Genomic DNA, 27,657 nt, shown 5'->3' with positions numbered 1-27,657 from the left:
CCGTTTTGAAACTCAAATACTTTACTACTTATTCTCCAGGAAAATCTGGAGCAGGTAGGCCTTGCCTTCCCTCTGGGAGAAACTTGTCGATTTCCATTATGAATTCAAGAAAGAACTGAGTTTTGTTCACATCTCAATTCCTTCAATATTCTCTGTATGATGCAGAGTCCTTTGAAACAAAAATTCTCTTACCAAATGCTCTGCTCCAAGGGAAAGTTTATGAGCTGTATGTAATTCTTACCTCAGTCAGTGCAAAGCTGTCTATTCCGTAGAGGCATTAACAGGATGTAGAACAAGATGTCTGTCTCAGTCCCCACAAGGTGACTTTGTCTAATGTAAATTTCTAGATCAGACACCCATGATATAGGGGGAAAAAACATATTCAAGACCCAAATATTTGTATCCACCATGTTAGGTTACTTGTGCCTATTAAATTCCCTGCCATGCACTCCTTATACCAAAGTATTATGAAAGGTTTTAATGAAGTGGTTTACCATTTCAGTACTAAAGACAAAGATGTAGAGAATGGACTTGAGGACGTGGGGAGGGGGAAGGGTAAGCTGGGATGAAGTGAGAGAGTGGCAGGGACATATATACACTACCAAATGTAAAATAGCTAGCTAGCGGGAAGCAGCCGCATAGCACAGGGAAATCAGCTCGGTACTTTGTGACCACCTAAAGGGGTGGGATAGGGAAGGTGGGAGGGAGAGGCAAGAGGGAGGGGCTATGGGGATATATGTATACGTATAGCTGATTCACTTTGTTATACAGCAGAAACTAGCACACCATTGTAAAGCAATTATACTCCAATAAAGATGTTAAAAAAAAAATAGTAACAGTTATTCAAATTCTTGCTAAATGGTATGAGATTTCATATGCCATGCTTTGATTACACTACCAGAACCCAAATTCTCAGAATAACCCCAGAACATCAGGCAGCTGCTGTGGGAACCACCTGAAAGGGAATGTTGAACCATACCGCCATTGCAGCTCTGAGGGACACATGCAACCCATGACTCTACTCATCCGAACAGTTGACACCATGGTATTGTTGAGCTCACTGCTCACAGAGGCTGAAGTCAGTTGGATGTTCTTATCTACAGTGGGAACTCTTCCACCAACAATTTCATCCGCGTTCCTCTTTGGCCTCAGCAAAATATTGAAGCACTTGGCAGCAAATATACAACCCAATAAACCATAGCTGGATGCCAAGATTGCAAATATTTCCACGGCCACTTTAAACTTGCCTTTGGTGCTCAAGTAAGCAGGGACAAAAGAGATCCAGACAATAAAAAAGACCAGCATCCCAAAGGTGATGCATTTTCCTTCATAGTAATTATCCGGCAACTGGTGAGCCACAAGGGTTGTAAGAAAGCACAGCAAGGCCAAGAAGACATCCATCCCAAATATAGAGCACAAAAATTCTATAGAACCTTCATAACATTCCAGAATAATCTTTATATTTTGAGATTCCATGTTCTTGTACACCCTTGGGGGTTCTAATACTAAGTAGGCTGTACATATGCCAATTTCGACTACAACAGAGATTAGCACACTGATTTTCCAATAAAGAGGGTGGATGGATATAAGTCGGGTTTTAGATTTGGAAATTTTGTAGGCTAAAAACAGTGAAATAGTCTTTCCAAGAATGCAAGACAGGTAAAGTGAAAAGCCCAGTGCCAGAGTGACCTGATGGGCCATGCAGGACCAGTTGTATGGCTTGCCAATGAAGAACATGGAAGACAGCAACGTGATGACAAGAGAAACCTGAACGAGAAAGCTCAGCTCCCGGTCATTGGCAGTCACGAGCGGAGTGTGTCTGTATATCACATACACAACTGTGACTGCCGAAACCACAAGTGACCCAAAGATGGAAAGAATGACAAGCGTGAATCCCAGGACCTCATCATAAGCAAGGAACTCCACCTCTTTCAGCACACACTCGCTCTTTTGTGCATTGGACCAATAGTCTTCACCACATTGTTCACACTCCCTTTGACCTAATGAACAAAGAACAGAGGACTGACTGCAAAGAAATCCACTTGTCCCCTTCAGCTGCGTATAGCCCAGAGGAGCCAAAGGCCTAATGCAAGACTCACTGAAATTTTCTACAGAGAATATATAATATCTCAAAAAAAAAAGCAGTGATAAAATGGTCTTAGAGTGTGCAGCTAATATTACAGATTGAGAATTGATTTCAATTTTGGAAATTCAGTCTCCCGTCTTGGTTTCAGCTCTTCTTGCATGGGCCTTTTTCAGTAAGACGCCTCTTTCTTTTTCTTCCAGTTATCTAATTGAGAAGGGAGATGTGTACCCTCATAAGCCCGAGAACAATCCACAAATATCTGAGAACATTAAAGCTACTAAGGTGAAACAATTAAGAGTAGTGTGACAGGGCTAAGGTTGATTAAAATACCAGGGTTTTCAATCTTGCATTCAGCTTCTCCTCCACCTACTGAAGAGAATTTTGTCTTTGCCCACTCAGCCTTCCTCTCCTCACCCTCCAGATGCAGATTTGAGAGAAGAGGTAAAGAAAGGTTGAGAATTAGAAGAAAGGAAACAAAAACAACAACCACGTTGACTAAGGTTGAAAAAACTTTTGGGGCATTTAGCTGGGCAGAGGCTCTAAAGGAGAATATTGCAACATAAGAAAAAATCTGAGATGAATTTGTGGTAGATTATGAAATGGATCTCTTCACTGTTCTATGAGAGATGCAGGTAAAGACTGGAATTCTCTTTCAATCACTTCCGACTGCTGGATTGGACTTCTCTTGTTGTTTCTGTGCAGAGAGTGGGCCACATGGGGTCAAGGAGTTGTTCAGATTACCTTGTGCTTGTTTTCCATTTGTGGAAAATTTTACATTTTTAAAATCGTTTTTTAACTAAATTGCTATAGAGGGCCTTTTGGCAAGAGACATACAATTTGTTATCTTTAACAGAAGGTAGAAATAAAAATAAACCTGCTGCAACATGCTCCATAGGGCTAAGCATACCAAGCCCAACTAAAATTCTGGTCAAGAACAGCAATTCAACAGGTTGTAGTGAAAAATTCATAGAGCAGTAGATATAGAATTCACTTGTCCTACAAACATCGAGTAATTATGGTCTTTGCCTTTAGGGATGTACTTCTAGATCTTATACTTCTAAATTAGAGATAACTCTGTAAAACATAGAACTGTAATTCACTTATTTACTACTCATTCACATTTTTCCATAACTAATATTTAACCTATTTCAGAAAATGAAATAATTTTAAATACTTTTATTTTTGTGAACCCATGTATTCATATTTCACATTTCATTTAAAAAAATTTTTCCCCTCTTAAATTCATGGATGCTGGTCTTTTTCCCAAATGTAGCAGCTTTGGAACTAAAACTGCCCTGGTCCAGGAAGATCCCACATGCCGCGGAGCAACTAAGTCTGTGCGCCACAACTACTGAGCCTGCGCTCTAGAGCCTGCGAGCCACAACTACTGAAGCCCGCACACCTAGAGCCCATGCTCTGCAACAAGAGAAGCCACCGCAATGAGAAGCCTGCGCACTGCAATGAAGAGTAGCCCCCACTCGCCGCAACTGGAGAGAGACCACACGTAGCAACGAAGACCCAAAAATAAATAAATAAAAACAAATTTATATTAAAAAAACACAATGTTATAATTTTTTGCACTGCACAGAACATCCAATAGTTTGATGGATTATAATTTTTGTCATAAGTTGTTCACATCTATTTATAAAGAAGGCTCCCAAGGCCCTCTTTGCCCAAACATGTTTAATCCCCTTCCATTTTAATATCAGTGAAAAAAATGACCATCTCTACCTGGTTCCCGTGACACATGCCCATCACACACAGGATGCAGTCAAAGCAACATCTTGGTTCCCCATGACGAATTCCCTTCCGGGTCCCACGCTGACACAGGTCAGTACACACTGAATGAGGAAGCTAGCAAAGACAAATACAAGGCATGTAACAAAGCCCTTTGTCTCTACCTTGCCAGGCTAAGAAAGTTTCCACCTGGATTTCTGTGGAAGTTTTGCAATATCTTGGGAAACCCAGGATAGCTGGGCAAGAATAACAGACAAAGAGAATAATAACATGGAAAGCCTAGAGGAATTTTGCTAAAAGTCCTGTAGTTGATTCCAGAAATGGGATTCTAGAAAAGTCCTGTGGTTGATTCTAGAAATTATCAAAGCTAATCCTAAACCTCTTTCTAACCTTGAAGACGCAGACCAGGCTCCATGTCCATGGGGCTCTGAGGAGAGGATAATTTGTCAAGTCTGTTTCTGCTTGAGGGGGGACCCCAAGAATCATCTTGAGTGCCTGAGAAAGACTTCTTCTCAGCAAGGTCATCCCAACACAGTCTGAAGATGTGTCATACAGAATCAGTACAAAATAACAATGAAAGGTCCATTCCATGTGGAAAGTTGTATGGCAAAAAGGAAAAGTGGACAAGGCACAGCACTGGAATATTTTCTCACAAAAAGAGCTTAGAAAACTCAGTGGTAAGCATAGGTCTCCCTTTACATTCTACATGGTTGTGCACATTGAAACCCACTATAAATGCAATGTTTGTAAATCGGTTTATATCTAAATGTAAACGAGGAGCTTCCTATTTAAAAAGGAGGGAAGCTGTATTTCTCCATTAAGCAAAGATTCATTTTGGAAAGTGAAAAGATTCATTTTGGAAATAAGAATTTTCCTATGTTGAGTTTCCCAAGATAAAACCGAATTAGATAACAGTGGAAAATATCAGAAATCTATGAGCTCAGTTATGGTATGTAAGATTACTTAAGTATGTATTGCTAAACACAATAGACAGGTTTCTTAAGAGGGTTGTGTGCGCGTGTGCGCGCATGCATGCATGCGTGCATGCGTGTGTGTGTGTATCACCGCAGAATGACTATATTTCCTCTCTCCTGACCCAGTGTTCTGAAAATCGCTCTCCATATACCTTTCTTTGAAAATCATCACAGTAAGCTGATGCCTTTTTGTTCTGTTTCTCAGTATCCCTTCCCCTCTCAACCCTCATGATCTAGCTTCCAGCCCACTCACCTCACTAAAATGTTTCTTGCCAAGTCTGGCAGCTCTTCCTCTAGTACCATTCTCCTTTCTCTCTCTTGGATATCTGGCACTCTTGACCAACTCCCTTGGCTTCCATTGGGTCCTTTTATTTCTTTTGTTGGTTCTACTTCCTCTACCCGCCTCATCACTGTGGGCGTTTTTTGTTTGTTTGTTTGTTTGTTTTTGGCTCTGGTCCTTGATCCTCTGCTTTTATCTCTCAATATAAAGCTGCTCATTCATTCTCTTGTCTTCAACCAGCACCTCTTCCTAAGAACATCCCAAACTTGACTCTAGCACCAACTTTTCCCACCTGACCTCTAATTCCATATCCTAAACTCCCAACATGTCCCTACTCTGAGATTCCACCATCACCTCAAATTCAACATGTCCAAAACTACCCCCATTTACCCTATTCCTCCTCCCGAATTCCCTATTTCTGTCACTGACACCACCAGTCTCACCCATCATCTCCAACCATATCTTCTATTACTTGCCTACACATACCTTCACTCAGGCCCATCTGCTTACCAACCTCCAGATTCAGTTTATTATCATGAGTTAAATCATGCCTTATACCATCTACTAATTGTTGGTGCAGGACACTTCCAAGGCCAGTCCATCAGCAAATCCAGTGGATTTTACTCTTGTCCCCTTCAGTCTATTTGCAACTTGGCAGATAGAATAATTCTTTAAACTCTAAGTTGGATCATGACTCTCCTCTGTCAGAACTCTTCCATGGCTCCCCATTTCACTCAGAGTAAAAGCCAAAGTCCTTCAACAGCCCACAAGGCTCTATGTGATCTGACCCTCTCTCACCCCTCTTACCTCCTCTCCCACTACTCTCTCTCTCTCACTCTTTCCAGCCACACTGAACTCTTTCCTGTTCTTCTAAAATGCCAAAAACACCCCTACCTCAGGGTTTAAAAGTTGCTGTTTCCTCTGCTTGGAATGCTTTCCCCCTAGATAATGCATGGATTCACTTTCTTTTCAGTTTTCGTTCAAATGTCACCCCAGTGAGGCCTTCCCTGACCACACTATGTGAGATTACACCACTCCCGCCAGCACCCTCTATCTCAATCCCTGCTATTTTTCTCTCCCTAACATTATCATCCATTAAAATACTGTATCACTTATTTATTTATCTTGTATATTGCAGGTCTCTTCCCACTGAAATGTTAGTCCCATTAGGCAGGGATTTGTTCTGTTTTGTACGTTAACACATCCCCAGTTCCTAGAACAGTGTCTAGCACATATAATATTGTGTTCAATAAATATCTGTTCAATTAATTAATGATTAGATTTTAAGTGCTGCGAGGGCAGTGGTCTTTTTGCAGTGCTTAACACAGAGGTAGACTCATAGTACATGCTTAGTGAATTTGTATTGAATTACATTTGAACCAATTTCATTATACAAATATAATCTTGGGAATTCCCTGGCGGTCCAGTGGTTAGGACTCCGAACGTTCACTGATGATGGCATGGGTTCAATCCCTGGTCAGGGAACTAAAATCCCACAAGCCGCACAGCATGGCCGGGGGGAAAAAATAAAATAAAATTTATTAAAAAAAACAAAAATAACCCTAATTTTAATAAAGATGAGAAAAATAAAATTACTATGCTCTAATGAAACATTATTAAAATAGAAATCTACTAGTACATTTTACTACTTTTCCATCAATTTTTAGTAGAATGAGCGTTCTATGAACTTTGCTTATACAAGCAATAGCATCTTCTCTTGTTTTATGCAAAACATTATACTAAGCACCTGCTCTATGGCTAGCACCAGGAATACAAAAGGCAAGAGTCTCAGCCCCCATTCAGGGAGAGTGCTCTGGGCCACAGAAGGTGGTTTATACGCTAGGCCTAGGGCAGCTCTGTCTTTCTGCAATGATGGAAGTCTTATATATCTGTATTGTCCAATATGGTAGCCCCTAGCCACACGCGGCGGCTGAGTACTTGGAATGTAGCTAATGTGACTAAGGAAGCAAATTTTTAATTTTAGTTAATTTTAGTTAATTTTAATTTTAAAAGCTACGTATGGCTAGGGACAACTGTATTGGACAGAGCAGCTCTAAGTCAAAGAAATAAAATGCAGAAGAACTATGGCCCCTACAGTGGCAAACACTAAGTTTTTATTTTTATCCTGCCAAAATGTATTCAAGAGCTGCTTAAGGCCAGGTTAAGAAAGGGAGGAACTAGCGTGTATGCATGTATGTATGTGTGTATGTATCTGTGAGTATACATGAGTCTGTATATGTTTATTGATACCCATGGAAAACCAAGGACCAAAAAAAGAGATAAAAAAATCCCCTTGGTATCTGGCACAGCACAGGAGCTTGGAAATCTTAATTTTCTTGTATTCTTATGTCCTTTCCCAGTATGATTCAGAAGACTATTTGGGGATCTCAGATCCCAGGTCAAAAGGGCCATACAAGAAGAGGGAAGATACATGAATAAGAAACAAGATGAAGAAAGACATCCTCCCCCCAAAAAAGTCTTGCAGCTGCAAAGAAAAACTGCTGGCTGTCCTGACACCCACTTGTAGCTCTCTCTCACTCCTGCTGCTTCCTCCAGAAGATTCACAGGGAAGATTAAATTGCCAATGCTATTCTACCACCCTATTGGTTTACTGTAACACTACAGATAAACACTAAACTAGAATATCAAAAGCCCTACAGTTCTTCTCTCCTAGAACTAATATTTCATTAAGGGTAAAAAGTTCAGCAGTCTGGTAAGCGATGAGGTTTCCCCAGTGCTTCTCTAGGTGTTATCTTTACATTGTGTAACCAGGGCACCCTGTCTCTAGCTTCTCTTCTAGAATGTTCAGAGCTGCAGTTCTGCAGAGCAAGGCCCGCCTGTTGCTATAGGAAATGGAGGAATTAAAATTGTAATAATAATGAATAATGAATAACAATTCATTATTAATAAGTAAAAATTAATAACAATAATAATGAAAATAACAGCTTTTTATCTGGAGTAAGTACTTTACAACCAAATCTTCAAACCTCATATCCACTGCTTTCCAGAACGATTTTGAAAACAATTTTTTAAAAGAATTCTGAAATTTATGAAACTCACCCTTTTCTCCTACAGTTTCTCAATAAAGGATTTTTTGAATGATATATTAAAGCTTATTGACATGTCTGTGCACCTATATATATATATATATATACTATACTGGAAGCTAATGTTCCCTACATCAAATTATATTATGAACTTGTAAATCCTACTTCGCATTCTTTGACCCTGGGAATAAATAAGAAAAAAAAAAAAGGAGGAAGAAATAAAGTTCCTCCAGAACTATGGTCAGAGAGGGAAGGGAAGGACTTCTGGGTTGTCCCAGGGTAATGGTAACTACTAAACTGTGAATCTCTCCACACAGTCTCTGAAAAACGCCATACAGATTTAAAAGAAAAAAAAGAGTAAATCAAACCACACATGACCCACAACTTCAGCATCATAAACAGCCTGAAAATATTATGAATTTCAAAGTACTTATAACTAGAGAAATAGCCATTAAATTCCAGCACGGCCACCTCTAGAGCTCCCTCCTCATCCCTAGGTGTATGGGAAATGATGGAACTCTGGGGAAACTGTGCAGAAAAGAGTAAGGGGGAGAAGACAATCTAAGGTTATTGGAGAGTAGACAAAATCATTCCTAGAAAGAAAATGTCAGGCTATAGAGCAAGGTCTTGAAGGTGGGACTCAAAGCGATGGTTTCATCCCTGCAGTGAGACCAGAAAGTATACAGAGGGAGAAGTGATAGAAAGGGTAAAAAGTAAGAAAGGAAAAGTAAGAACTCCGTAGAAACAAGAGTGAACCATAAAATCAAAAGACACGTTAAGCCTTCGCTTTCCACACAAAAGTTATCTCTTAAATAAATTGCTCTGCACTCTACTAACAGAAGAAGGCAGTCTTGAAATAGAGACTTGTGATCCACCCAAAACCTACATCCTTGTCCATAAAAACAACCAAAGAGAGAATTGTGCCTCCATATAAGTTTACTATAGGAAGAAAACAAAAAATGAAAATCGAAACATTCCAGCAGAAGAGGATGTGGAGAAAAGGGAACCCTCCTACACTGTTGGTGGGAATGTAAATTGATACAGCCACTATGGAGAACAGTATGGAGGTTCCTTAAAACACTAAAAATAGAACTACCATATGACCCAGCAATCCCACTTCTGGGCATATTCCCAGAGGAAACCATAAGTCAAAAAGACACATGCACCCCAATGTTCATTGCAGCTCTATTTACAATAGCCAGGACATGGAAGCAACCTAAAAGTCCTTTGACAGATGAATGGATAAAGAAGATGTGGTACATATATACAATGGAATACTACTCAGCCATAAAAAATAATAATAATGCATTTGCAGCAACATGGATGGACCTAGAGATTGTCATACTGAGCAAAATAAGTCAAACAGAGAAAGGCAAATATCATATGATATCGCTTATATGGGGAATCTAAAAAAGGCTACAAATTAACTTATCTACAAAACAGAAATAGAGTTACAGATGTAGAAAACAAACTTATGGTTACCAGGGGGTAATGGGGGGGGGGGAGGGATAAATTGGGAGGTTGGGATTGACATATACACAGTGCTATATATAAAATAGATAACTAATAAGGACCTACTGTATAGTACAGGTAACTCTACTCAATACTCTGTAATGGCCTATATGGGAAAGGAATCTTAAAAAAAAGAGTGCATATATGTATATGTATAACTGATTTACTTTGCTGTACACCTGAAACTAACACAACATTGTAAAGCAACTATACTCCAATAAAAAATTTTTTTAAAAAGCTAAAAATCGAGCTACCACATGATCCTGCAATCCCACTCCTGGGCATATATCCAGAGAAAACCATAATTCAAAAAGATGCATTCACCCCAATGTTCATTGCAGAAAGAGAAAGACAAATACCATATGATATCACTTATATGTGGAATCTGAAATACGATACAAATGAACATATCTGTGAAACAGAAACAGACTCACAGATACAGAGTACAGACTTGTGGTTGCCAAGAGGGAGGGGGGTGGGGGAGGGATGGATTGGGAGTTTGGGATTAGCAGACGCAAACTATTATATATAGGATGGATAAACAACAACGTCCTACTGTGTAGCACATGGAACTATATTCAATATCCTGTGATAAACCATAATGGAAAATAAAAGTATATATATATATAACTGAATCACTTTGCTGTACAGCAGAAATTAACACATTGTAAATCAACAATACTTCAATAAAATTTTTAAAAAAATATTCCAGTAGGGCTTCCCTGGTGGCGCAGTGGTTGAGGGTCTGCCTGCCAATGCAGGGGACACGGGTTCGAGCCCTGGTCTGGGAAGATCCCACATGCCACAGAGCAACTGGGCCCGTGAGCCACAACTACTGAGCCTGTGCGTCTGGAGCCTGTGCTCCGCAACAAGAGAGGCCGCGATAGTGAGAGGCCCGCGCACCGCGATGAAGAGTGGCCCCCACTTGCCGCAACTGGAGAGAGCCCTCGCACAGAAACGAAGACCCAACACAGCCATAAGTAAATAAATAAATGAATAAATAAATAAAATTAAAAATATTCCAGTAAATTAAAATTCCCCTCTAAAACATACACACACAACCATTAAGCAGAAGAATACTGTAACACTTTAAATAGATATCCTAGCACTTCAATTAAGTATTCTCAGAAAAGCACTTGTAGATGTCAAAAATATCTCGAATCAGATATTTTAAAATTTAAAACATCAATGGATATAAGACCGGAAGAAATGAAAAAAGTTCATTTATCTCAGGAAAGAAACTATTTCAGAAATTAAGATAAAAGTCACAAGGTGTTCAAAATATATATACTTGAATGAAAAGTTAATAAGGGACATTGAATAAAGGCAGGAAAACAATAAGAGAATAAGGATGAGATAAAGAATAAAGCAAAAATTATCAGAGAGAAAGTGAATAAAAGGAAGAGACAAAGCAAGTCAAACACTTTGGAGTACTTGAAGAAGGAAAACAAAATCATAGAACTAATATTTAAAACTATAATCAAAAAAAAGTTCCAAAAACAAAAGATCTGAATCTATATATAGAAAAGATATGTATTTTATTTGGGAAAATTAACTTGGAATAGCCAGCTCTAGGTTTCTGATATTCCATAGCACCTAAAAGAGTATAGAAATGCAATTCTCTATATATATAAACAAAATAAGATAGAGTAACTAACCTCTGATGATTCAGTGTTCCAAAATATTGTTGCATTCTTAATCATCACGAGTTCAAATTTAGAGTTTGTGAATATATATTCTCCAACCTTCACGAAGGCTATCTCTCCATTATCATCTAATTGCCAATTTAAAATATCATAGTTTCCAGTCACAGCTCCATTATCATCAATTTCTATTCTCATTCCATCATGGGTTGTAAACTTAAGGGTCTTCAAATAATACATTAACTAGGAAAAAAGGGGGAAAAACAACAGGGAAAAAAACAATTTGTAAAAATTTGATTGCCTAGAAAACAGGGTTTATAAAGAAAATAATCTCAAAACTCATATCTAATTGATGGGACTGAACTTTTTCCTATTCCTCTATACCTTTGCTATCTAATACAACAGCTCCTAGCCACATATGACAATTGAAATTTGAAAAGTGGCTGGCCAAATTGCGATGGGCTGTAAGGGTAAAATACACACTGGGTTGCAAAAGTTAGTTCAAAAAAATGTAAACTCTCTCCTTAATAATTTCATGTAATTATTTTTATATTAAGTTATCATGATTATGACCAATTGTTAAAATATTATTTGGGGTTAAATAAAATACATTAAATTTAATTTCATCTGTTCCTTTTTATTTTTTAATTTGGTTACTATAAAAATTTTAATTACCTGTGTGGCTTTTAAATTTCTATTGGACAGTACTGATCTATACCAAGGTAAAGTGATGCCTAATATTTCCTAATACCTACAAACCTAGGGAAGAGAGGATATTCCCTCTTAGATTTCTTCACTAATAGGTACCAGTCTACCCTACTACCATCATTCCCTTCCCTGCATGCCAGGGGCTAGAGACGGGAAGATCAAGACTCATTACCCACCCTTGCAAAGCTCACAATCCAGTAGAAGGGCTTAGACAAATAAACAGGTACTAACAGTAAATTCAATGTACTCTGTGTTGTGCGGCCTCGAGGAGAGGGGGAGGAGGGTGCGGCGGCTGGAAGATGCTGCACTTTGGCGGAAATTGCAATCGATTAGAAGTGAGAGTTCAGATAAGTGAGGCCGCCATGGCTGTTTTGAACACCTCAGAAGGGGAGAATGGATTTATCAGGAGTGAAAAAGAAGAGCTTGCTAGCAGTCAAAGAAAATAATACAAAGCCCAGCACTGGGGCTCCTTCTCCTACCAAACGCAAAGACCGCTCTGATGAGAAGTCCAAGGATCGCTCTAAACATAAGGGGGCCACCAAGGCGTCCAGCGAGAAGGATCGTGGCAGGGATAAAATTCGAAACAGGCAGTGGTAGCAGCAGCACCAGGTCTCGGTTCAGCTCGACCTCCAGCTCGGGCTCGAGCACCAGCACGGGCTCCAGCAGCGGCTCCAGCTCATCTTCAGCATCGAGCCGCTCAGGAAGTTCCAGCACATCCCTCAGCTCCAGCTCCGGCAGCTCGCCTGGCTCTCCGAGTCCTTCTCGGCGCAGGCAGGACAACAGGCGGTGTTCCCGCTCCAAATCCAAACCACCCAGAAGAGATGAAAAGGAAAGGAAAAGGCAGAGCCCTTCGCCTAAACCCACCACAGTGCACATTGGAAGGCTCACCAGGAATGTGACCAAGGATCATATCATGGAGATATTCTCCACCTATGGGAAAATTAAAATGATTGACGAGCCTGTAGAAAGGATGCACCCCCATCTGTCTACAGGCTACGCATATGTGGAGTTCGAGAATCCAGAGGAGGCCGAGAAGGTGCTGAAGCACATGGACGGAGGACACATCGATGGCCAAGAGATCACTGCCACCGCTGTGCTGGCCCCCTGGCCTCGGCCACCCCACCCCCACCTGGCGATTCAGCCCTCCCAGGAGAGTGCTGCCACCGCCTCCCATGTGGCGCAGGTCACCCCCACGGATGAGAAGGTCGCGTTCCCCTCGGCGCGGTCCCCCGTACGCCGGCGCCACAGGAGCCGCTCCAGCTCCAACTCCTCCCGAAAAGCAGGGCCACCGAAGCTCTGCCCTGTGTCTTGTATCCCATCCAACTCACTTTTGTCACTTTTCTAGCCGAAGGAGGATTGGTAGGAAAGGAATCCCTCACTCAGGGGCAGGCTTCGGAGGTGAAGGCAGTAATTGCTACATTTCCCCTGGCGGCAGAGTTCCGGCTGCAGGAGTGTTGTTGGTTTGGGGGGTCACGCTTATAAAGATGCCCTCCAGTTTTCTGGCTAGAAAGCCTCCACATTTCTAGCTCCTGAGAGTCAGTTTAGTGGCAAAGCCAGCAGGGATGAGCAGGGGGCTCCAGGAGGTGGTACAGCTCCAGGCTGGGAGCATGTTTTCCCGTTCCACAGATGACCTGGGGCCGACCTGGTGGCCTGCTCGCGCCCTAACCTGCTGGCCTGCAGGGTCCCACAGGAAAGGGTGTGCTTTTACGCAACTGCCGTTCCTGTTAGCCTGGCCCTGCCCCTCTGCTTGAGTCCTCTTCTGACCTCTAGGGCCTAATACCCAAAATGGTTCTTTTCACGTGTACTCATGTGCATGCACACACACGTCTCCCTTTCTCTCTGAAACTCGTTGAGAGCCAGCTCTGTCGGGTCATCACAGAACATCGCCCCCCCACCCCCCGTTGTGTTGGTATTCATGGTGGTCCTGCAGGTTACCTTGGCAACATGTACATTGCTTTTTTGGCTTTTATTGTACAGTCAGTACTATACATTTTCTGTTTTGAGTTTTGTAACTTTGTGGCATTTTAGATAATATTGTGTTTGTACTTTGTTGTGTAGAGAAAAGAATTGTGTTGAATAAACCTAGGATTAGAGTGCAGCTCAGAAAAAGAAAATAAATAGTAGCAATTTGCCTGACAAATACTGGAATCAAAGAGATTCTAAGCCAAGGGAATAATATGTGAGACAAGGGTGTGCCGAAGAGGCCATTGCTAAGAGTACAAAAGTGGATGGAGCTGATTGTACACCTACAGAATAACTTCACAGACATCAATAGGAACCCCCTAACAAAATAATACCTCTAATACTCTTGCTTTACCCAGTCAACCTTAGCTGGGGTAGGAGCATATGTTCTTTAGTATGAAGGTAACCAGTCTGCACTGAGATATATCCTGTGCCCTTGGTCTTTGTCAGCACCACATGCTGGACTTTTGTCTCCCAACCAGAGGGCCCAGTCCAATCCCTAACCCTCCACAAACCAGAGAAACAACATAGCAGAAAGAGCCTTAATTATGGTGTATGATGATTTGGAGTCATATTTTGGCTCTGTCAAATGACATAACCTTAGGCAAGTCATATATCCTAACTAAGCATTAGTTTCCCAGTCTGTAAAAGAAGGGAAATCATCCCTGCCCCACCTCTGTCGTAGAGATTAAGGTAATATAGCTAGAAGCTTTTAGTAAGTCAGTATACAAAGGTAAGTATTATAATAATCACCATCTACCAGAAGGGCTACTCCAGGTCACTTGCCCTTTTATCTCTCCCTCTTTTACTGTATGCTATTCTCAGTCAACATGAAATCTACATCAGAGTTCACAACAGAGTGACTTTTACTGCCAAGTCCACTGGGGAGAGGCACATATTTCTTTCCCAATCTTCAGAAGACTGAAGCAAGGAAATTTTCAAAGGCTACAACCTTACAGCCTTTCCATAATTCCATCTGCTTATCATCATTGGATGGTAGGACACAGTTCCCTACCACGAGGCACGCAAAAGAATTTAGAAATGTCCAAATAAACCACAAGAGTAAAAGGGTTTTACATATATATATATATATATATATATATATTCTGACCAAGTCTGCTAATGAGATAAGCTGAGAAAAATGATTATGGAGTGCATTATCATTTTGGTTTTAAATAAATCACAATTTTTTACTTTTTGATGCATTTATGAAGCATCCTTAAATGTGCCTATTAACTCTCTCTACCGTGAGGTCTTGCTTTTCAGTTTTTACTTACATCATTCAGGGAATGTGTCAAGGAGCATGAATTCTCTCTTGGACTACACCACCACCATTCACCCTGACACTATGTGGTCCCTTGACCCTCCCTAAAAACTCTTTTCTCTGCAATCCTAACACATATTTGTTGCTTTTTGAGCAAATTTAAATTGTAATATTGAAATCTTCAAATAATAAATTAGAGCATTGTTGTTTACCATATAAAAAGATCCTTTTTGTTAAAAAATAAGTACTCAGAGGATTTCTTTTAAAATGAAAGAACTCACCTATAGCATAACTTAATTTCTCATTTTGAATTTACCACAATTTCCCTAGTACTGATGAACAACTTAGTACTCAGATCATGCTTTCTAAACTCCATTCTCCAGTAAATGGAAATAGGACTCTGGAGAAATGGCTACTTCAAGACTGGGGCAGAGAAATGCAAGACAAGCCTGGAACATCTTAGCGTTCCAGAAAGTAAATTAATCAGAAATTACAGTGACATGTCAAAACGAAATAGGAGCCTACTCAAAGTGGCTCCCAATTGCCGAACCTGGAGAATTTTGAGCAACAAAATGCATAATGATAGTTATGAATTATTATACTCATAGAACAGTATATCCATGAGTCCATGTGATGCAAATAAATTAGTGAGGGAAAAGTATAACTCCATTTAATAAATGTAGAAGGAATGAGGGAAATAGAAAAAAAATCACCATTTTAAAAATAACACAGTAATAGTTGTTTCAGGCAATCATCATCATCAAAGGATGCTAAACTTTGTGGATCAAAGCATTACGAAAAACAGAATATTTTCAGAGCTTCAAAATATTGCCTCACAATATAATTATTAATTACAAAGGGAAACATAGTAACTTTATAATGGAAAAACATGGTGACATCACTGTCACTAAGTAATCAAAGTTAATGTCACCATTAATGAGACATAGTGACATCATGTACCTCCTGATATGAGACATAGAAAAGGATACATATCACTTTTACAGTATTATTGCCAGAAATGCATAACCTAAATGTAATCATGAGGAAAAAAATTAGACAAACATAAATTGCAAAACATGTTATAAATAGCTTCCCAGTACTTATGAAAAGTATCATGTTCATTAAAAAAAAAGGAAAGAATGAGGAACTGTCACAGATTGGTGGAGGCTAAAGAGATACAAAACTAAGTGCATTGTGGGATCAATTTGAAAACAAAAATAAAAGTGAAGATGCAGTGGTTCCAGCCACTGTGGACCCTGTTGGGACAAGCAATTCGGTGTTGCTGGAAAATAAAGTGGTGAGGGTCATGGAAAGAGCAATGGAGTCAGAGATGCTGACGGCCTAGATCGTAGAGGGCTGACAGTGTCAGACCAGGGGTGCTCGTGCTTTATCCTTTATAGGAGAGGGGAGGTATTGAAGGATGTAAGCAGAGGAGCCCTCTGATTAGGTGTGCATCTTGGTGAGACCATTAGGGCTTCTGTGTCCCAACATGAATTGCTGGGACGTCAGACCTAAGACAGGAGATGTGAGAGCCAATCTCCAAGGTGGTCCTAATAACCTTCACCTCCTGGCCTTCACGCCCTAGCATGGCCCCTCTGACACTGCACAAAGACTACATTTTCCAGTTTCCCCTGCAGCTACATGTGACCATATAACTAGATCCTGGCTAATGGGATGTAAGGAGAATTGTACGTAATTCCCAGGAAATGTCCTTAAATGGAGCCATATACGCATCTTTGTCCTTTCTCCTTCCTGCTGGTTAGAGTGTGGACATGATGGTTGAAGCCCAAGTAGCCATACGGAATTATGAGGTGAACCCACAGATTCAGAGTGATGAAATGACAAGGTAGAAGGAACCTTAATCCCTAAGCCACTCTTTCAGTCCCAGAATGCTAATCTCCAAACTTCATTTATGTGAAGGAAAAAAAACTATCTTGTTTAAGGCATTGTTTTGGGGGGTTTTCTATCATTCACAAGAAACCTAATAATAACTCTGTTAACAAATGGAAACTCTAAAATGCCCATTTAGGTAACATAAGCAAGCCATTCTTTTAGGGGGCATGTGATAAAATCATGTCTATGAAGTACAAAAGCAGATCAATGGTTTTAATTGTATGAATGCTTTTTATGTCAAACTATATCATGAAGTAAAACAAACCACAACTTACCTGCCAAGGCTCAAAATCAGTATATATGCACAGGTGTTTCCTGGAATGTATGGCTAGTGTCCTTCCTCACATCTACTTAGACGATCCAGGGCATATGCCATAGAATACACAATCTGGTTGACATTGTGTGTAATTCTTAGCTGAGACACATCCAGATAGGCATTTTTAAGATCTTCCAACTTCTCCTTTCCAGTATAGAATTTATCAGACATGGCATGTAATCTGTCCTCTTCACCAGTCATATTCACTCTATGTTCAGTGTTGTATGGAACTCTACTATTGGGCCAAGTACAGTTAAAAGCAGTTTGCCAAAATTCAATGGTCAGGACATCATTTGGATCCTTGCCTGGATGTACATCATAAAGAAATTCTTTTAATCCCAGTATATCAGCTCTTGGTATTGAAAATCCAATACTTCCACCAAAATACGGGAAATATTCAGGCTTTGCAATGAGAGCCAAGGCGATCCAGGCTTCACTCGCTATCCGTGTTCTGTCAGTTATGCTACGGTAAACCATTTCCAGCAAGAAAGGACTTAGGTCAATATCAGATGCATAGAGCACAATGACTCTGGCAGTGGAGTTCCTTATAGCATCAATAGCTTTTTGCATTTTCTCATTAGAATGGACTTTGGGAATGGTTTCGGAGAATGCAACACAGAGGTTGACACTCTCCATTTTTTCCTTAAAAATCTTTACTCCGTATTTTCCATAATCATCATCAGCTGCTATGGTGCCTATCCAGACCCAACCAAAATGTTGGATAAGTTGTACCATGGCCTCCGACTGGATCTTATCACTGGCTACTGTGCGAAGATAGGATGGAAATTGGTATTTGTCACTAAGAAGTGAGGAGGTAGAGGCATAACCCACCTACAACTGAAAATATTCATGCAGTTATTAGAAAGCAATAGCCAAACCTCAAATTACACAACCTCTGAGTATTTGTATTGGAGAAGGAGGGAACTTAACAGTTCTCCCTTTATTCTCACACCCTTCCAGAGACAAAAGGACTTCTACTACTGTCCATGCTCCGTGGGTGGTGGGGACTGTTAGAGGGAGTGCTTAGGGCCTCCCCATTCCCACCCTATTCCCACCCCACCCCACAGGAGCTGGAGGAGCTAATTATTAAGGTGATGACATTCAATGCACCACTTTTCATACTCGGGGTCACAGCATTGGAAGGGAAGTGACCAGTCCTTTCATCTATGTTTTCTTGAGACTAGGTGTGTGATTCAAGCCATCCAGGCTCTTTCTCTGATCTAACTCCTCATCCATACAGATGATGGAGTAAGCAGACTCATAATCTATTTGTCAGGCCCAGTTCCTCTTTCTTTTCTTTTCTTTTCTTTCCTCTCTCTCTCCGTCACCACCGCTTTCTCTCTTTCTCTCCTCTTCTCTTTCCTTGTTTCTCTCTGCCAGGACTTCTGTGTATTTAAGTCCTAAGACTTAGACTGAGAAAGATGGTAGGAAACTCCACTTCCACCTCAGGTTTAAGTCTTATTCTCCAACAGAGTTACTAGAGGCCCTCATTTTATAGGCACTTGCTAGATAAATGAAGAGGTATTTTTCTCATCTTGCCAGTGGTCCTTGTGCATATTTTCTATCAGCAAGAACTTAAGAATGAAAGTAGAATGGCCGGTAACATGAATTTCTGACAATCTTAAATACATTTCTGCTGTACCTTACTCTCAGCCTCAGCGACTCTGCAGTTAAGAAGATATGTCACATTCTCTCCTATCCCATCCCATTGCCATCCCATGTTATTACCGTATCACCTCCAATAAGACCTCCTATATTATAATTACATAGCTCCATGATTGCCAATTCTTTCATAAGTGACAGATTATTCCTCTTTTTCTCTTTATCCTTTGTCCTATTCTTACTCCACTGGCTAAAGTTCACATTCTTCTCTGGAACCTCACAAGCACGAACATGATGGAAGCCATATGCAGGAAAGAATCTCATTTAGGAAGCAGAGACACCTGATTTCTAATTCCGGCTACATAATCAGTGTAAGATTGTGGACAAGATACTAAAACCTGCTGAAAACAGTTTCCCCGTGAGTGAAATCAGGGTTATGACATCTACATTTGAAGGTTGCTCAGCATATTAAATGAGACAACACACGTGAAAGTGCCTGTTGTATGTAAGATTTCTTTTACCCTCTTTGAAGATTTACTACAAGACTTAAATGAGAAGACCTACCTAGAGGTTTCTAGCAGGTGCCTGGACCACAGTCGGTATTTGGTGGAAAGCAGAGCTCACAGCAGCAGCAGTTTGTCTAAGCTGCATGAAGCCCACATTGAAGATGTCGGCTGTGTCACCTGAACCCTCCTCTTGGTTCTGTTTCTCAGTATTACCCTGTTTCCCCTACATTTGTATTTGCAGCTTTATAAGACACACTTTGTAAATGCCACTTTTTAACAATTATTTTAACTTCTCCCATTACTTCAGTAACACAAATAAGCTTAATCATCCTTCACATTAATAAGTCCTGACTTGATATTTTTGTGAACCACCCCTGGAAATAAATATAGAGCTTTACTTATATTTTCTTTTCTTTTCTTTTTTTTTTAACATATTTATTGGAGTGTAATTGCTTTGCAATGGTGTGTTAGTTTCTGCTGTATAACAAAGTGAATCAGCTATACATATACATATATCCCCATATCTCCTCCCTCTTGCATCTCCCTCCCACCCACCCTATCCCACCCCTCTAGGTGGTCACAGAGCACCGAGCTGATCTCCCTGTGCTATGCGGCTGCTTCCCACTAGCTATCTATTTTACATTTGGTAGTGTATATATGTCCATGCCACTCTCTCACTTCATCCCAGCTTACCCTTCTCCCTCCCCATGTCCTCATCCATTCTTCCTAATATCATTTATTCTTAGGTTGAAATGTGTCACTGTCCCTGAATTTAAAATAATCTGTAAATTAGCATCCCAGCTCATTTCAGTATGTTAGCGTATGAACAAAAAGGGTCATGATTAATAAGTATTAACACAGGCCAGAAACAAAATGAGTTCCTTATACCATCTATCAACCAACAAGTATTTCTCAATCACCTACTCTGTGCTTCACCCAGTGTTTTCGAGTGTATTGCCTACTGAGATGTCGACATACAAATCACTGGGTTACAATCTCAAGCTCAAAACTAAGGCAGGATCCTAAGGGACGTAGAAGAGTCTGAAATCACCAGTCACACTTGCTGAGGCCAGACTGAACAGAGTAATTAGGGGCACCAGCATCACCACCATCCTGTTTGTCTGTGCAACTTATCCCAGCCTCACCTGAGCACCTAATTTACTCTTTGCAGCAATTTTCACATACCTTGTGTTTCTTTATAAGTTAGTACCCAGCACAATATTCTGAAATACCTGAGGTAAGTAATACAACCCTAGAATTCTTGAAGCAGCAACTGATAAGGATGGTCCACCTGCTCCAACAATTCCTGCCAGCATTGCCCCAGTGCTGTTTCTAAAACTGGGCTTGTTTTCTTCCTGCCCTGTGAGGAATACCAATGCCGCTTCCACGGATTTGGAGATGGTGAAACAGGTATCAGAGATCTGATAGCCCAAAGTGATGTTGGGCAAAATATCCTTCCTCTCATTAATCTCCTTGATGGTGTGGATCATGGTTTTCATCCAGCGGAATCCCCGGAAGTTGAACCTGAAAAGGAAATAGTTTTTGTAAGGCTTTAGTCAGTGGGCGGATCTGTGGAGGGGAAAGCAGCTTTTAGCTGGGATTGGTGCTGAGAGCATTTTGCCAAAACGTCAGGGGCACCTGCCTTGTGTGAGCATGTTAATATTTCATAAAAAGATACTGCAATTTAAAGGGTTCAAGTATGAATCATATTCATTATTGATTGGTTTGGGCTGGGAAGCATCTTTTTGGACAGCTGATTATCTCTTTTCACAAAAATATTCTTACATTCGCAATTCTCTCCACCACACAGAACACGCAATAATTCCTCAATATATTTTTCCCCGTTCATTGGAAGTCCCCGGTACCCTATGACTCTCCTTTCCCTCTTCCTTACCTTCCTATAGGTTTCTCCTGGTTTCTTCTAGATGTTAATTATAATAATAAAAGTTTTGTAAATACATGAAAATACTTATGATAGGACTACATAAAAGCAGTACATAATATTTATATATACAATATATATTATGACTCCAATAGATAATTTTTCCTGCCATGATTTGATTGTTAGTGTTGAGATTTTTTAATTAAGAAATGTCTCTTTCCTATCATTCTTACATTTAACCATGAATAAGATGCCTCCTCCTTTCCATTCCCTAGCCACAAAAAGGAAAATTACTTCTCTTTAGTCCATCACCACATTTTTTTTCAATTTCTTCTCCATTAAAAATAAATATTCTGTTTCCAACTCTCTTTCTTTCTTCCCAGTTTTAACCAAACTTTAACCTATTTGAAAGCCAGGACCTCAAGGATGTTTTCTGTTAATGTCCTCTGTAGCTCTAGAATCTAACTCCCTATCTTTTACTCAATAAATATTTTTGAATTAAATATCTAATAGCAAATAGCCCTGTTGGCAGATTAGATTTTTCCTCCATGTCTCTTTAACTGGGTGGTTTAGTTTAGTTTAGCTTTGCCTTTCATTCAACACGTAGTTACTGAGTTGTTCTGGTGCTAGACACTATAAATGCAACAGTGAAAAAGATAGGCACTGCAGTGTCTAGGCAAAGAAACAGAAAAATAGCCATGCACAAAACGATAAACACAGCGATAAGGGTAGACAGAGGGACCAGCAGTTAAAGGGGTGGGGAACCTTGCCCTGGGGGACTTAACAGCCAAGCTAAGTCTTGAAGGGTAACATAAAAACAGGGGACGAATGCTGCAAGCAGAGGGCATGGTATGTGTGAAGGCATGACAACAAGAGAACCTAACATTCTAGGAATGGGAAGATCAGGACACTTGGAGAACAGGGTAGGAATAGGTATGGCACGGGAAGAGGAGACTGGAGAATCAGGAGTCTGAACATGAAGGGCTTTATCGTCCTAAGACAACTGGTCTCTAAATTTACACGGATGGCCATACAAATTGGCATACACATTTTTGAAATAAATATAGCAATATCTTTTTTCAGGTGAGAGAGTAATACATTTCAAGAGGTAGAAAATGTTCACCTGCTTTGAATCAATAATTACATTCCAGAGAATTTATCTGAAGGTACTGTTCTTCCCAAAAGAAAACACTAGGTATGTTCCAAACTGTTCATTTTAGAATTATTTATAATATTGAAAAATTGGAAAGAATTTACATGCTCATTATGGTACATTGACTTGATAGGAACATTTTCCATCATTAAAAAACTATAATTAGAGAAATTACACTGCAGCATGCATATAATATTAGGTAAAACAGTCTGTATGCAAAGTTGTGTCTATACTATAATTAAAACTACACATAAATTATGTGAACATTAGGATAACTATCAACAGGTAATAATTTTAAATGAGTACAGGATAATTACTGAAAGGGTGGGATTTGGGATGATTTTTCTTTCATTTGTTGATTTCCATTATGATACTCACAGTATCGTTATACAATGTATACCTTTTGTTCCGCAGAAAATTTCTCTAAATCCTAACTTTGTTTACATCAACCAAAACAAGAATTAAAATACTCCCTTCTTCCCTCCATTTCACTATCTTCTCTGCTCTGAACAACATTTTCAAAATAAAAGAGAAGTCTTCCTCTTCTGTTCACTTTGGCTGATGGCCAACCAAAACTAGTATCCTGTTAAAATTGTGGGTTTCAGAATGAAACTTCTCCAAACTCCAACTTGCATATCTAGATCAGTTATAGGTAAACGTTAATGATGCCAAAATGAAATTGTTATCTGATTACGCCCAGCTCCTGAGTACCACCTATCCAGGCCTCCCATGAGGGCTCTCCCATTGGGAGGGAGGCTAGGAGAACATTGGAATTGGGTACAGATAGATAGAAACTGTTGATGGTTATTGGTGAAAAGACATTATATAGCTCTAATTTTGAAGCAAATATATCAAAAAATGTAAATATGGAATGTTATTAATATCCAATAGATATGTTTAGTATGGATTTAAGTGCTGGGTAAGTTTTAGGCTTGTATGGCATGAAGATGAGCAATTTGGGTTTCAGTCAACAAGCTGGGAGACAAGCAGAATCCCCGCAATGATGCCTTACGTTACTGATCCACATTCAGGACAAGGAACTGGCTTTTTAGATGCCCTGGATCATGTGAAACAAGTTTCATACAAAATATGAAGAATCAGAATGTCATCAGACTTCTCGGCAGCAACACTGGCAGTCAGAAGATGCTGAAGTAATCTCTTCAAGGATCCTTAGGCTTTGAGTTAAAGTCAAGATGGAGTAAGCACACATCACCCACTCTCTCCCACTGATTACAATTAAGATCCCTGGACTGAACATATAAAGCAACTATCAGACTACTCTGAAAATTAAATAAGAACAGTGGACTAGAGATGGAAATCAAAATATCCCTGGGGACTTCCCTGGTGGCGCAGTGGTTAAGAATCTGCCTGCTAATGCAGGGGACATGGGTTCGAGCCCTGGTCCGGGAAGATCCCACATGCCGTGGAGCAACTAAGCCCGTGTGCCCCAACTACTGAGCCTGTGCTCTAGAGCCCGCGAGCCACAACTACTGAGCCCACGTGCCACAACTATCGAAGCCCGCGTGCCTAGAGCTGTGCTCCGCAACGAAGAGTAGCCCCCACTCGCTGCAACTAGAGAAAGCCCATGCGCAGCAATGAAGACCCAACACAGCCCAAAATAAATAAATAAATAATTTAATTTTTAAAAAACCACAAAATATCCCTGATACAGTGAATTATTTTTTAAATGGGACATACTTACTTCTCACCACTGTGTCAATCACAGTGGATATACCAAACTATTTTTTAATGAGGGGGTGGATTTTTACTAAAAATATGTATATTGGCCTTTCTATTTTACCTTGCTAGGAAGATAACCTTCAGAAGCTCCAATGAAGGGTGAAGAACAAGTTAAGTGATTCCACTGATGAAATATGAGTGTATTATACCATGACAAACTCTGGTTTTCATTTTATGTTATTAAAGATTGAATCAGTGAAAACTTCTCTGATAAATAATGAACTGACTCTAAATAATGTAGCCATGAGCAAAAGTGCTTCTTTCCTACTTCCCTTTGCTTCACTGTAAGAATGGAAAAGAATTAGAAGGTCCAGGAAAGAGTTAAGTACAGACTGACTGCAATCCTTTCCCTTTGCCAGCATACAGTTTATCCACCCCTTTAGTGCTATTTCAAATATGTAGCATGAAATATGACCAGAGGGAAGGAGTTATGATCAGTAAAGATTTAGTTGTATAAGAAGTTCCCAAAATTTTTACAGCATGAGTTTGTAATTATAATTACCACGCAGCATCATGGAAGTGATTAAGATATGATGTAAAATGCCCAATATAAAACTGTGTCCATGCTATTGCCACAACTATGAAAAATTTACAGTTGCCTTTATATAAAGGGCTGAGAAAGAATATATGGAAATGAAAGGAAAGAGCTGCTTTGTTACGGTAGTAGAACAGTGTGGACAGTAATTTTCCTTTAATTTCTGGCATTCTTTTCATATCAAAAGTGTGTGTGTGTTTCACACCCAGAAATATAACCCACGTTTGCTTTTCTTACAATGGATTCCTTACAAATTCAGATTATCAGTCATGGATCCCATTTCTTGACATGACAATTTTGGGATGAGGGGAGTAGGGCAGAAGCCTTCCAACTGGAGGCATCTTGCCATGAACACTAGCTCATAAATAAATCAGCATTCCAGCACTGTGTATTTTCACTTGGGGAGACTTTAGTCTAATAACAATTCAAAGTAAAGCTGCAACACTGCACAACTCTACATCATGCTTCTCAAACCTTAATGTGTACAAGAATCATCAGGAGGTCTTGTCAAAATGCAGATTCTGATTCAGCAGATGTGGGATGCAGCCTGAGATTCTACATTTCTAACAAGCTCTTAGATGATGCTGATGGCCCACAGACCACCCTCTGAGGAGCAATGTTCTATATCATATAAAACCTGTCTTTTTTCTTTCTTGTTTCTAAGCAATCCTAGAACGTCTACCTCGGAGAAGTTGAGGCACAGAAACAGCAAGTACCTATCCTGAGTCAAATAAACAGTGTCAAAGTCAGGCCTGGCATCATGGCTCCAGTTCCAGACTCTGATTCCCACACCCACCTCTCATTTACCCCACCTCCTACAACTGATGTAAAAAGAAAAAAAAAAGAATGGCTTACCCTCCACATTTTGCTGATACTGGCTCCAAAATAGAATCGTTTGCTGGGGTGGTCCTGGAATGAAGAGTAAACAGTCCTCCAATAACAAGTGAATGGTTTCATACCCATTCAAATCAAACTTGCCCAGCAGCTGACAGGTCTGTTCTTCTTCCTCTTCTTTGCCTTCAATGCCCAATTCAGCCCATAAAAAGGCAAGCAGTCCTAGAACCAAGCATTTCTTTCTGCTAGCCATTTTAATAAGGAGAGTTTGGGAGAAATGACCAGTGTTAAAAGTTTTAACGAGGTACCTTGACAGAGCGTTCCAGTGAGTATGTGCATGCCCCATCACAGGGGACTCAGCTTGCCACTACTTGCTACCTAATTGTCATGCCTCAATCAATCACAGAGCCTCACACTCACCTGCAATTTATGGATCTGCACTAGGAGCTGAGTAATCCTTTTGAAAAGAGCCTCATAAAAACCTCTTTTATGCTTAGCAATAATATATAATGACAGAATAGCAGATTCTGAGTTTAATTTTAGAGTCTTTCGCTTTGTAGAAATTGTCCCTTTCTTGTTTATCAGCCTCATTCATTCTCACTTCAGCCAGCCTTGTGCGAGCTGCACTTGCCCCAAAAGTGAAGAAGGGCATTCTGATTCATCATGAAGTATAAAAACAGGAGACATCAGGTCAAGCTCTTTCCTTAGGGGTATGGAAAAAGTTGAATGGAAAACCATGGGGGATTTGGACTAGAAGACATCATTTTGAATCTGTGTTCTGCCACTTGTATTAGTGTGATGGTGGGAAAGTCACTTAATTTCTATGCCTCAAGTTCCTCATTAGTGACTAGGATGATAATAAGCTGCCCTAGAAAAATTCTGTAAAGCCCGTAAGAGTTCAAGGAATATTTTTCATATACATCATTTTCTTTCATCTCCTCTTCAAGGTGAAGTGTCGCCCTCAGCTCACTTTGCTGACCTTGTCACTGGTTCAGGCACAAATCCCTGAGAATTTCTGGGCTCTTTCCTCAGAATCCCCTCTTGTGCCTTCTTGCTTGGCCCCTCTCAGAGACGTCTTCCAATCTCTCTCTCCAGGTCAATTCATCATAGGTTCCCAGTCACCTTCTTTGGCCCTTCTCAAACATCCCCCCTGGGAGTATAAATTCATAGAGTATTTTCAGAATGCAGTCTAGCAATATGTATCAGGAACATGAAAAATGTGTATACCCTTTGATCATGTGATTTTACTTCAAAGTATTTATCCCAAGGAAGCAATAGAGATCCACATAAACATAATGCATAAGAATATTGAGTACAGTTTTATTTATAATAGTGAAAAAACTGAACGAACTAAATGTACACAGTAGGGAGTTTCTAAAATCAATTACAATCTATTCACATGACAGAAAACAAAGGAGCCATTTGAATTATGTTTTAGAAAAATATTTATTCACAACATAAAATTTCAATATGCTTGGGACTTCCCTGGTGGTCCAGTGGTTAAGAATTTGCCTTCCAACGCAGGGGACACGGGTTTGATCCCTGGTCAGGGAACTAAGATGCCACATTCCGCGGGGCAACTAAGCCCACACACTCTACAGCCTGCGCGCCACAACTAGAGAGAAGCCTGTGCGCCGCAAGGAAAGATCCCACATGCCACAACTAAGACCCGATGCAGCCAAATAAATAAATAAATTTTTAAAAAAAATTTCAATATGCTTAACACAAAGATAACAGCTAACAAACCAGTGTATACAATCGTACTCTAAATTTCTAAAATTTACCAATATATTACAGCTCTCTTTCCTACGCATATTTCCATTAAAAGCACTAGAAGAAACCACTGCAAACTGAAATAAAAAGAAAAAAGGAGAAAAAAAAAAATCCCTTTTCCTACTGTTTTAATAAACCAATGGTTTTCATGTTTCCATGTTCATTGCCAGCCCAGACTGACACCCATGCAGTACTTTTAGTTAGTTTTTG

General features: G+C 40.0%; 1 protein-coding gene and 1 pseudogene across 1 annotated transcript; one reads left to right on the top strand and one right to left on the bottom strand.

Moving 5' to 3' along the window:
- Positions 1-912: 912 nt before the first annotated feature.
- Positions 913-25,927, bottom strand: LOC137765856 (vomeronasal type-2 receptor 1-like). The gene is given in 9 exon segments (XM_068545634.1): positions 913-2,000; positions 3,818-3,844; positions 3,847-3,940; positions 11,295-11,522; positions 17,382-17,401; positions 17,404-18,253; positions 20,763-21,054; positions 25,696-25,795; positions 25,798-25,927. Coding segments are annotated over 9 exon segments (2,829 nt in total).
- LOC137766647 (RNA-binding protein with serine-rich domain 1-like) lies at positions 12,381-13,332 on the top strand (annotated as a pseudogene).
- Positions 25,928-27,657: the final 1,730 nt, after the last annotated feature.

Source organism: Eschrichtius robustus, chromosome 6 (assembly GCF_028021215.1).
Source record: "Eschrichtius robustus isolate mEscRob2 chromosome 6, mEscRob2.pri, whole genome shotgun sequence".
In the NCBI taxonomy this organism is placed as follows: domain Eukaryota; kingdom Metazoa; phylum Chordata; class Mammalia; order Artiodactyla; family Eschrichtiidae; genus Eschrichtius; species Eschrichtius robustus.
Note: the sequence above shows the minus strand (reverse complement) of the source record. Positions and strands in the feature narration are given on the sequence as shown.